The sequence below is a fragment of the Pseudorasbora parva genome, chromosome 15, assembly GCF_024679245.1.
Source record: "Pseudorasbora parva isolate DD20220531a chromosome 15, ASM2467924v1, whole genome shotgun sequence".
Lineage (NCBI taxonomy): Eukaryota > Metazoa > Chordata > Actinopteri > Cypriniformes > Gobionidae > Pseudorasbora > Pseudorasbora parva.
Window position 1 is genome coordinate 31958372 of NC_090186.1, and position 12293 is coordinate 31970664.

Genomic DNA, 12293 nt, shown 5'->3' on the forward strand with positions numbered 1-12293 from the left:
ACAGCATTTAAAATAAGTAAATTTACTTTACTGCATCTTAGCTCAAAATCATCAGTGCTTTACTGTCAGGTGCATTTCTGTGACAAAAAAAAAACAATATTAAGTTTATCTGCATTTGCAGCAAATTCGATAATATACATCATTATTTGTAATTGTCCTAATTTTATTTATTTACTCCAATTTAAGGCCCCAACCCCAGCAAAAACATTCACAGGGAACTCATGGGCTGAATCAGCTGGGTTTGCCAGGGCCGAATTTTAGCCTCAGTCCAGCCCTGCCGTCTGGAAAACACACAGCCCTCCCTCGGGTTTGCGACCCCTGGGAGTCTGATCTCGAATCACAATGAACCAACAAATAAGGGATTCTCCAGCCTGTGACAGCGTGCTGGTATGCTCTGTTAGGCTTGTCACATACACATAATCAGTACGATCTCTAACAATGCAATACTATCGCGTTTTTACTCACACACTGTAAGTGTGCTGCACCATTCCTGTCGTATACAATATAGAAGGCACAGGATTGTTTAATCTCAATATGTCTGCAAATCCAGTGTTTAGAAACGATTATCTTGCTATCTTCGGCGTGTTTATTGCTCGGTAACGCGATCAGCTTAGCTCCACGAGCCAGTGGGCGGGGCTACAGAAGCAGCGTACACATAGAGGCGGCGTTTCACCATTCTAATGCGATTTTAGAGCTCTTTAGAGCTTTTAGAGATTTTAGAGCTCTTTTTTAGGGCTGGTGTCTATAAAAGCTTTCCTTTTACTAACAAGGAAGTTTTCAGCTCTAAAACTAACAGGATATTCTTATATTACCATGACCTTTTATATATCAAAGGCTCAAAGGAAAGTTGATTTCTCAATTCCTCACCCCTTTAAGGTGAATTTGTTACTGATGAACCTGCTCTAAAACACAGTCGATGTGATTTTTCCAAGTAAGTTACCGGTATGTTCCTGGACCAAATCTGTCCCTCGAATCTGATTGGTTGATTGGAATGTTGTTCTAGGATCAGCAAAGATGAAGATCCATGAACATGTATACTTGGTAAAATCAGGTTCAGCCTAAAACAAAATTCTTGTCAGGTTTTAAATGCAAGAGGTTATGTTGTGCAACATAAGACATGGCTAATTAAAATGTATTATCATTTAAATTCTATTTGAGTTTTCCTAGTTTTGTTGGAAGGTATCTCTACATTGTACAGAAATGTTAATAGTTGAGCAATATTGAAGACAATGAAACAAATATTTCAAAAGGCAATCAAGACACACTTAGTTTAGACTTAGCATATGTTTTGCTATAAAGCAAAACAATTTTTTTTTATCTGCATGGCAACAACCAACATGTGAATGAGTTCATATACATATATACATATATATATATATATATATATACATATATATATATATATATATATATATATATATATATATATATATAAATATGGGTCACTTTGTCTCACATATCAGCACAACCAGTCTTTCAGAACATAATCAACATATCCTGTCAAAGCTGTTGACCCATATAAAGTGCAAAGTGCACTGCTGGTCTACAAATTTGTTATTCAGAAGAAGTCTACTGATGTGCATGTGGGTGAGACATGAGAACGCGGGAGAGCACAGAGTCCGTTTTAAATGTACAGTGAAACAAGAATAGCAAGTGCTGCGCAGATTACGTGCACTTTGTAGTCCACTACTGATTACAGGTTGGTAATCTAGATGACTGTTTTTCCGTAATGTATTCTTGACTACTTCTTGATTGCTTTTAGATTACTTATGAACTAAATTATTTATCACATTTTGAAAAAAAAAAACTGATATCACAAAAATAAATGCATTGAAAGTTGGTCTACATTGTCAGGGATTTCAGTGATCTGAAGATGACTGTACTTTACATGTGTCTCCTTATCTACGTCAAGATCAGGAAGTTTCTCACCAGCCCATATAAACAGAAGCAGATTAGATGCAGTTTTTATTCTGAAAATGCAGCTCTCATTGGTGAGTTAACCAATTCATTTAACTCAAATTCTTTCTTTCTTTCTTTCTTTCTTTCTTTCTTTCTTTCTTTCTTTCTTTCTTTCTTTCTTTCTTTCTATTCATCAGTGACTAGATACATTTACGGAGGTTGTTTTTCATTTTGGAGGATTATAATGATATTGTATCTATTTTAAATTTGTTGATATAGATTCTTTTGTTGAGTTATTAGGATAGGCACCACTTCAATTATGTAAATAAAGATGCTTAACTGACATTAAATTCAATAACTATACATTTTAAAGATATATATATATTACAAATTTCAATTGTAAAATTCCATCAAATTGAATTGAATAATACTTATATATTATTCAAATAATGGACAGAGAATTTGAAATGATTTTATTTTGTATAAATCTTAATGGAAAAAGGGAATGGACAATTTATATTATGTGATTCATATTCATAAATGTAAACATTTTCTGTTTTTTTTATTTTGATTTATCAACACGAATCACATAAACTGAAATAGCCCATTCCCTTAATCCATAAAGATTTATACAAAATGTTTTATTAAGCTCTTTTTTTGGAGTGTATATGCAGTATAATGTCTCATAATTCAGTGTCATTGTTGCAAGATGTTTATGGTTAGTTCAAAATGGATCTTAATATATTTAAGGGCTGAATGCTGTTTAGGGTAAAATGAATAATATCAAAACAGAAGTTCAGAGGACATGTTTCAGGACTGTCTCCATCTCCTCAGGTTTTCAGAGCTGTGCTGCTGATTTTCCTGCTCACCCTTATATTAGGTGTAGAATGTAATTCTTCTGAGAAAAAGTCTAAAGGGAAAAGGAAATGTCAAGGTGCTGAATGTAAAAAGAAAAAACATTGGGTCATCCTGGACTCCACTCTGAACATCGCAACGGTTCCCTCCCCGTGTCCAAGCAGATCTTTGTCACCATGGACATATGTGTGAGTCTTTGATCTGATTGTTTATTTGAATCTCAGTTATGTGAATCGTACCAATGATTCAGAGTAGTTTTGGGTCATTTTGATTCATTGATTACAATAGGCTGTTCTGTGAATTTTTATAAATGCTTCTTCTTTCGATTCAGAACTTCATCTGACGATTCACGAATCCCACAGACAATCTCTGAAGCAAAATGTGACAAAAGAGGGTGTATAACTGAAAATGGTGAGGAAGACTTGGGACTGGAGTCTAAACCCATCTACTACCAGATCAATGTTCTGAAGAGAGTGAAGGGCAAAAACTTGATGCACTACAACCTTAAACTCGAGACTAAAATAGTTAGTCTAGGCTGTACATGTGTTTTACCCAAAGTTGTGCTTCAGAATTAGCTCTAAACTGTTTTAATTATGTACCGGTATATTGTTGTATTATCCTAACGAAACAAAAATATATTGCAGTATATTGGAAAATATCATGTAATACATTTAGGCAATATATTCACATATATAGGATTTAATATTTATATTCTTCAATATATTACAATACAAGAAAGCGATTGCAATATATTGTATAATACCATCAATATATTATTCCATGTATTTACAATATATTATAATATATTTCAAAATAAAATATTGGTAAATATATTTTCCTTTCGTAAGGGTAATTTGCCTATAGGTACAGAAAACTTCTGTTGCAATCTTTTCATCAGCTTTGTATTTATTGTAATCTTGGTTAATAAACATTTATTGATTTTCTTTGTAATAGTTTGTTTCAGTGCAGTGATGGTATGAATCAGACTTGTTAAATACATAAAATAAACCTTTGTTTTAGTTAAGAGAAGTATTTATTTCACTTTGTTTAGAGAATTCAGTCATTTGGAAATTACAAACACGGAGCATTACGTTCCATTTTCTCACAAAATCAGGTCGATTAACATCAATTCTCATCATTGCACATACAACGGCTGCGCACCAACATCAAACTCCTTTGTCTTTGTATAGAACGAGTAAAATAAACAGACTATACAGTAAAGCTCAGTGACATGCCAAAGCAAAGTGCACCATTCATATCTAAACCTTTCAAACTGTTTCCCAAATACAAACAGGATCTTCTTCTCACACCTGAGTCCTTTCATTCTTCATTTTCTGAGATGCCACTATGTGTTTTCCTACCGATAAGCGTAAAAATACAATTATAATGAATGAAAAAGCTAAATGTGCTTCTGAGTTGTGCTTAAAGTGTCACTGTGCTCCACTTTTAATCGGTGAGAGGAATATGAGCGTTCATATTGATAGGAATCCAGAATGTTCTAATAATCTATTATAACTATTATATTATCACCTTGCATCAACACAGCAGGAAATATGATAGATATTGAACCTCTAACCATCTGATTGCTGATGCTTAATAATACATATTGTATAAGCATGCCTGAGGTTGTACATTGATTATGGAATATTCATTAAAAAAGCATGAGCCAAAGCTTCAGTAGATGGCACGTTTTGGAAAAAAAGATGCTTTTGTGACCGTAAAGAGATATTTCTATTGGTGAAGGATGATTTTAAGATGTAGTTTATGTTAACACATTCATCTGTACTGTTTATGAAGGTTATAAAAAGCATCTCTTTAGGGATTTCACTTCTTGTCCGTCTCTCCAAGTCATTTCAAAAGATCAGTTAAGCATATTCATTCTTCTGCTCTGAAGCAACCTCCTGTACTCAACCAAGCAACATACCCTTAGTGCACCTTGCATTGCCATCTAGACAATATTTTTTTCCTGGTTTTAATAATATTAAGTAGCTTTGTTGTCAATCCCCACAAAACCTTGTCCAATATGTCCCCTTTTTGAGATGTATTGGCTACCATTTGTTTTATTTTCTCTTCACCAGATTCATCTCTGTAACTTTTTTCCCCTTCCTCTTATACCAGAGCAGTCCCGCGCAGCAGGCGCTCCTCTACCGGCAGGCCTCCTCTTTCAGCTCTTTGTTCTTCCTCACCTCCTCTGCGTGTTTGTCCTACATAGACACAAAAGAAAACTTACTCGACCTGTGTTCATGCATGTGTGTCAGCGACATAAACAAAGCGGGGAAACTATCCACCCCATTCTAATGCAATATTAATACTGATTCTATAGTTAGACTGGGAAGGGACTCGGATGCACAAAGGCCAGGAACACACTAAATGTGTAATCATCACAAAAAAATTGGGACATTTTAGTTTTTCTTTTATGTATTTGAAGAAATTATTCAGTTTATTCAACGAGAACAAAACTGAGCAAAAGAGACAGGAGACATCTATAATCTATTTCAAGGAAATTATTTTGTTCTGAAAAAAATGTATCATGGTTTTCACAAAAATATATAGCAGCACAACTGTTTTCAACATTGATAATAATTATGAATGTTTCTTGAGCACCAAATTAGCATATTAGCATGATTTCTAAAGGATCATGTGATACTAAAGACTGGAGTAAATCCAGGAATACTTTTTTTTAAATATATTAATAATATTTAAAAATATTACTGATTTTACTGTATTTTTGAACAAATAAATGGAGCCTTGGCAAGAGTAGGATACTTTAAGCATAAAAAAAACTTATCAACTCCAATTTTTTGAATGGTAGTATATACATGTAAAATTATACCAATGAAGGTTTATCATTTGATTGTAATGAACTGTTTAAAAATACAAATGTTCTGAGTTTTAGCTTTTTAATAAAACAAGCTTACATTTAGAACAAATCTTAAAAGCCAAGCCCTAAAGGTTGGATATCCTGTTTGAATATCATGTTTTATGAAATGGGTTGTGAAGTTCTGTAATGAAGTAACGTTACTCAAGTACTTTACATCCTCGACAGTCATTTATACCTTTTCCTGTAGTCTCTCCAGCATGGCGGCAAGCAAAGCCTCACGGTTCTCTTTGATGGCTTCCATCTTCTGCTCCAGCTTTTCTTTAGCGTTCTTAATGAAGTTGTTGTTCTCCTCAAATGCCTTCTGAATGACCTCTCTCTCATGCTCCCTCTTCTCGGCAAGATGCTTTAACATCTCGGCCTCCTGAAACTGAAGAGAACACCGTTTCAGCTTCAAAATACGAACGAAAGGAAACTGATGGTTTTGGTATGCGAGTATAAATTCCAACCTTCCGTCTCTCCTCAGCTGCTTCCAGTTTCTTCTGGATCTCCTCCAGTGAGGGGTCCTTACGCTGGGGCATGGAAGTGTTAAGCTCAGGCACGCCGTCAAAAGAGGGGGGTTTCAGGATCACCTCAAATGCCTGGCCCGAGGCCCGCTTGTTCAGCTCAATGACCTCCATATCTTTGATCACACACCAGTTGAGATCCACTGCATCTTTAAGAATGATCACACACAGAGTGCTTACTGTGAGAGTGTGAGCATAATATATCAAGTCTTTATTATATTTAAGCTCATTGCGTTTTAGTGGTAGAGACGTGTCTATAAAATATAAATACTGATGAGCAATGTTTTGTTATTTACCCTCAGCCTTGTATGTGGGATTTTCTGCAGGGTTCGAGTTGATGCAGGAGCACAGAAATGACACTAGGGGGAGCTCCTTCACCTTGTCTCGATATGCTGCGTATGGAAACATCAGGTAAATATAAAATTCCTCGGAAATATAAATTGCACATAATATGTCTAATCTAAGCTACCTGACAGATTTCACTGAATAAACCATAGGGTAAAGTAAAACATCATTCCCAGGGATTGTATAAACTGCTAAAATGTATGTATTCAGTGTATCTTGAACACAATGTAAGTTACTATGGATAAAAGCGTCTGTGAAATGTCTATATATATATAAACAGAACAGTGGAATCTCTTTTCTATCTGCTATTTGCAATTGCATGAAAAAGGCTCTCTGATAAATCCAACCAATCACGAGATTTGGGGGGCGGAACTGGTGTTTGCTCAGCCAATGGGAGTTTGAGGGAGCATTTGGGAAACCTGTTTGGTTTATAAAATATAAATAAAGGCACAATTTTTCATTTTTAAAAATGTTTTCCAAAAACCACTAGAACAATGTTATATATTTTGTTGACTTGTGTACTTAAATTATAGCAAATGTTTCCAAGAATGTTTAAATCCAGAGAAATAAGCTATTTTAACCAGGAGACAGACCGTGTCAGTGAGTCACCTATCGATGACATCATACCCGCATTGCCCTCTATTTCGATTTTATTTTAGAAGACTTTAATATATTATGTTTTATTAGACAGGTGAACAACTGTTTGGATAAAGTCATCGATTGAAAACTAGTCATTGCTATATAGCTCAACACAGTTAGTCTTATTGTTTAAATCTCGTTTTCTTGAGTTACTGCTGTTATACCATGCATAATAATGATCTAGTTTATGTGTGCAACAAGTATCTCATAGTAGCTGCCGAGCAAACACACAGAGAAGCATTATAACTTTCAACACACTCAAATGTATCTAATATGATAAACAGGGCTGCGTTACCCCACATATGCATGAACGGAAGAAGCAGAAGCGGTCATCTGCTCCATAATAAAAGCTCCATTGTTTTGAAAATGTGACCTCTAGTGGCGAAAAATTACATATTGTGGCTTTAAACATTTAACATTCTTACATAATTTAACTATAATATAGAATTGTGGGACCTACTTTATATGGTGGCCTTAACTAATATGTACTAACATTTTAATTTATCATTTGATACGATGGACTTATTGTGGGTACATACATGCTTTTACATTGACCTACATTTTTTAAATTAGCTGCATGTAATTACATCTGTAATAAATTGATGTTGTTAAATTTATGATTACACCAGTGACACATCCCTTACACCTTACCCTAGCCTTAAACATACCCATACCACCACATCTGTCCCTAACTTTAAATGTATCCCTCCTCAATATCAGCAAAAGTGTACAGCAGTACAATACAAACACAATGAGTACTATGTACTTATTTTTTTGATGTAAGTAGTTAAGGCAATCTAATATGAAGTGGGGCCGAATATTTATTTAAATAAAAAACCTGCTTCAAATATGCATGATATGTGTTACTATGGAAAAGAAAAAAAACTTTTTGCAGTGTAATGTTAAAACCTCTGCCAACTTAATTTACATTTTAATCAATCAACAAATCTAAAATGCTCATATTGGCATTTTTAATGTCTGATACTCTGATCAAGTTAATCATAATCATTTTATTGTATTCTTTTTCTCCTAGTTTCTCTATAGTTTCTAAAAAGATTTAATCCAAGCACCTGTGCTAACATTTTAGCTCAGAAATCATAGTCTGTGTTGCCTTTAAATATTGATTTTGACAATGGGGCCTTCGGAGTTTGAGAATAAGGGCTCACTTTTGTAGCTTACCTGCCAAGGTCATGTTTATGCAGTATTGTGTGTCGCTTACAACCCTTCGTTCTGTCCTGTTTAGAGAGAGAGAGAGAGAGAGAGAGAGAGAGAGAGAGAGAGAGAGAGAGAGAGAGAGAGAGAGAGAGAGAGAGAGAGAGAGAGAGAGAGAGAGAGAGAGAGAGAGAGAGAGAGAGAGAGAGAGAGAGAGAGGATTAGGAAAAAGTGTGTGGTTTGAGCTTACTGTCCACAAGGATAAATCACTCTGCTCTCAAGTAAATGTTCTGAAACATGAGAATTATAAAATAACTCCCATTTAATTAATACAATGCCTCGTACTTTCAAAAAGAATATGTGAAATGCAGATCCATTGTGCATAAGATGTGTGTAAAAGGCGCTTGTGTTGTGATGTGGCAGGACACTTGGTGAGAGAGGAGCATGAATTCAGATGAGGAGCAGCAGGGAGTGTCACGCACAATCTCTGTATTGTTACTCCGCCTGAAAGCTGCCTCTTATCAGCATACGAGACAGTTTTAGAAAGCAAATATTAAACATTAGATAAATCCTAAAACTTAAAACCCCAAACCCCAAACGCCAACCCAGATGACATTCCATAGCAGGTGTAAGAGCTTAATGGAAGGACACAGTGATGCTTTGTTCAGCTTGGGGAGCACTAAAACCTAAAGAGATGGTGGCCTGGGCGGTCACCTGGTGGTGGTGGTGGTGTATGTCTGTCTCAAGCTATAATCATAAGCAAAATTAGCATGGACCCCTACGGAGAGACACCACTGAGAAACAAGCATTGCCCTGCCCTGTTCATAGTCATACATTCAACTACTTTTGTCTATACACACACTCATTAGCATTTGGATTAATAGTCCCTTACTGCATATATAGTTGTTGATTTACATCTCATTAGTTGTTACAGAAGGAGATACCTGTTTATCCTTGCAATATTGTACTGTCTTTGTCACTATATTCTCACATCACCATTACAAAACAAATTCATGACTGCTTTACATAATTGTTATTGGTTGCAACAAATGGCATATATGCTAAATGTCAGGATCAACACAAGAAAAATAATTTCTCAAATTACTATATAAATGCAAAAACACAGTAAGTAGCTATAAATGAATCCAAATGCTAAACACTGCAGTCGGTATGTGAAAGGTTGTTTACTCATGCCTCTGTGTGAATAACATAGTTTAGTGCAGATATACATACATTTGCATAAATATCAATTTCCATGCATATAAAAGTTGCTTGGCATACATTATTGATGGCAGACACAGCATGCTGTAAGAACACTGAGTTCCCACAATAGACGTCTGATGCGGCACATTTAATCTTTCCGTCAAAGGTAACCTTTTTCCTTTTAGTGATCAATCTTTAAATCACAAAAACATCAGAGTAGAGCCTCATTTGATTTTGTGATGCCCACGCTTACCTTTTCTCCTTGGTGAGGTGTTGTCCCTATCTCCCCCCTCTCTTTCTCTTTCCCTGTATCCTCTTTTACAGCTCCCTCTCTTTTGCTCCGTGACTGCTGCTCCTCGGATACAAGAGCTCGGCAGCATCAGCAGCGGCACCCCCTCCTGTCGCATGACATCATCTTCCAGTGCTGCCATTGGACGAGGTGAGTGGCAGAGCACCGTGGGCCAGCATTGCTCCATCACAGAGAAGGGCGGGCGGTGTTAACTCTTTGTGCCTTACTGCAGGTGTAAAATAGAAGACGGGTGTTTCCTAACACGTACTGTAGATGACAAGGGACAAAAGACAAAGATTGGAGTTTACAGAATTACTATAATATCAAAATAACTGTACAATAATATTAAAAAATATTATTATTATCATTAAAACAACCAAAAGCAATAACAAAAATGTTTAATTTGAAATGAATGAGAAAAGATGAATTATTATATTATATTATATTATATTATATTATATTATAATATAATATTTTGGAAATTTATTTAGATTGGACATTGCCCTATTGTACTCTAAACTTTATTTTTATAATGCATAAACTGCATGTCCAATTTTTGAACCACCGCCCAGTTTTGCTGAAGTCTCCTGACAAAACTAGCCCACTGGTCAATTAAAAATAACCCAAAACTAGCCCAATCACACTGTACCACACATAAAACCTCAAAATCTGCCACTCCCATCCCTAAAATACATAATTTACAGTCACTGTTTTGTGTCTGCCAAAGTCACTATTAGTAAAGGAGCAAAAGAGCTCCCTACCAGTGCCCTCCCTCACAAACCCCAGAATGTAAAATAGGTCAAATATTTCAATACAAGCATTTCAGTCAAATACGGTTTATCCAATATGTCATGCCATGGTAAAAAAAAAATCTGTTTAGAAGTTTATCCTAATTCTGTGGGAAAATCACAGACCTGGCAACAATGCCACTGCCCCTTCTTCTATTGCTACAGAACTCCATCACCTCTTATATGATGTCACCCAGATGTCGGTCCGCAAGGGATGCTTGAACACAGCAAGAGAAGAAGAGAGAAAGAAATAAAAAGGAGTGTCTCTGTACTGTACTGCAATGCAACAGACATTGAATTGTTCTGATAAGATCTTCAGTCATGATGATGACTGACACTGTTATCATCATAAACACTGTCCAGTCTAGTCATAAATAATGACTGGAAAGAGAGAAATCATCACAATAAGAGATGTAATGATAAAAGTTAGGCTTTAAGGTCTATCCAAAATGTGTACCATGGCCAAATTTTTGATATAGAAAAATATTACATTTTAACCTCCCAAGACCCAGGAAAACAAAGTCTTTTGAATGTAGTATGTTGTCATGTCTTTACATTATTTACTGATAGCATTAGAGGAAAAGCTCTTCAACACATGTATTTTTTGGATGGATGTTTCTTTTATGAGAATGTTCTACTCTTGTTTTAGTAAATCTGTCTTAAGTTTCTCTATTATTTGCTGGTATGATAACTTGATTGTTAGGAATAGGTAAGTTGAATAGTATTGTTAAGCAAGATCATTAGAACTGATATAAGGACCATTACACAAATGTATGAACATAGGGTGACTAGGAAAGCCCAGCGAGTCCATTTAGATGTTACCCAACATTGTGTACTGAATTTCAACTGCTTCCATAGGGTCGGAGATTTAAACTCCCCTTGTGTAACTCAAATAGACACAAAAACTCCTTTATACCTGCTGCTATTACTATTTTAAATTATTTGTTATAAATGTGTGTTATTTGATGTGTACTATGTGGCTAAACGAACATGTATGTATGCTGCTGTCTGCACAAGAATGGCCTTTTAGGACAATAAAGTTATAAAGTAAAAAAATAGAGCATAAGAAACTAATAGATTTTTTGTTTTTAAAATTATATTTTATTCATATTTTATGCTCTAAACATATAAAGTGGACACCGGGACTTTAAAAAAAATAATGACATGAAATGACATGTAAAGGCAAAAACAATGTTTGTTTTTTCATTCACCAATCAACTTTTAGGTTTCAGGATTTTTATTAACCAAACGTTTTTTTTTTTTTTTTTAAAGATGATTCTCAAAGATATAATGGAATTAATTGATATACCATTTTACTTTATGCAATATGTGGGTCAAATGGCCCTACATTTCTTTTCCCAATCAATGCAATGTACTGTCTCTAATTTGCATGTGTTCTTGGAGCAACATGTAATGAAAAATAAGTGTCATATATATAATATTTTCATAATGATATTGAATATTTTAGGGGAATTAATATGTTATTTCCTTCCATATCCACTTATTGTCTCCTAAAATGCCTTCTAAACATGATTTAAGTCCCGGTGTCCTCTATTGAGAAATCAATGCCCTGTTTTGTAGCAGAAAGTCGTATTTTATTAGATTAGAAATCTCATAACATTTTCCTTTGATGATGATTTATAACAAACTATTTGAACTTTAATCAGATTTAGATCATATTTCCATAAGAGTGCTAAATGTCATCATTTAGTCATTTTTAAAGACAAGTAGTTGTTGTT

The 12293-nt window shown here is 34.9% G+C and overlaps 2 protein-coding genes across 2 annotated transcripts; one reads left to right on the forward strand and one right to left on the reverse strand.

Annotated features, from left to right (window-relative positions):
* Nucleotides 1–1574: 1574 nt before the first annotated feature.
* il17a/f3 (interleukin 17a/f3) lies at nucleotides 1575–3502 on the forward strand. Its single transcript, XM_067417785.1, has 4 exons — nucleotides 1575–1699; nucleotides 1913–1991; nucleotides 2734–2942; nucleotides 3086–3502. Exons 2-4 carry the CDS (start codon nucleotides 1977–1979, stop codon nucleotides 3327–3329), a joined length of 468 nt encoding a protein of 155 aa, XP_067273886.1. The 5' UTR covers nucleotides 1575–1699; nucleotides 1913–1976; the 3' UTR covers nucleotides 3330–3502.
* Nucleotides 3503–3642: 140 nt separating this feature from the next.
* On the reverse strand, nucleotides 3643–9833 carry stmn4 (stathmin-like 4). Its single transcript, XM_067417788.1, has 6 exons — nucleotides 9732–9833; nucleotides 8302–8359; nucleotides 6435–6530; nucleotides 6082–6287; nucleotides 5811–6002; nucleotides 3643–4958 (listed from the first exon to the last, which is right to left on the reverse strand). Exons 2-6 carry the CDS (start codon nucleotides 8312–8314, stop codon nucleotides 4899–4901), a joined length of 567 nt encoding a protein of 188 aa, XP_067273889.1. The 5' UTR covers nucleotides 8315–8359; nucleotides 9732–9833; the 3' UTR covers nucleotides 3643–4898.
* Between the last annotated feature and the right edge of the window lie 2460 nt (nucleotides 9834–12293).

Coding starts and splice junctions, on each gene's coding strand:
- il17a/f3 (XM_067417785.1), top strand. Junction 2,943..3,085: donor TTGTCACCATGGACATATGT/GTGAGTCTTTGA, acceptor CTTTCGATTCAG/AACTTCATCTGACGATTCAC.
- stmn4 (XM_067417788.1), bottom strand. Junction 6,003..6,081: donor CAGCTGAGGAGAGACGGAAG/GTTGGAATTTAT, acceptor TGTTCTCTTCAG/TTTCAGGAGGCCGAGATGTT. Junction 4,959..5,810: donor TGGAGAGACTACAGGAAAAG/GTATAAATGACT, acceptor GTGTCTATGTAG/GACAAACACGCAGAGGAGGT.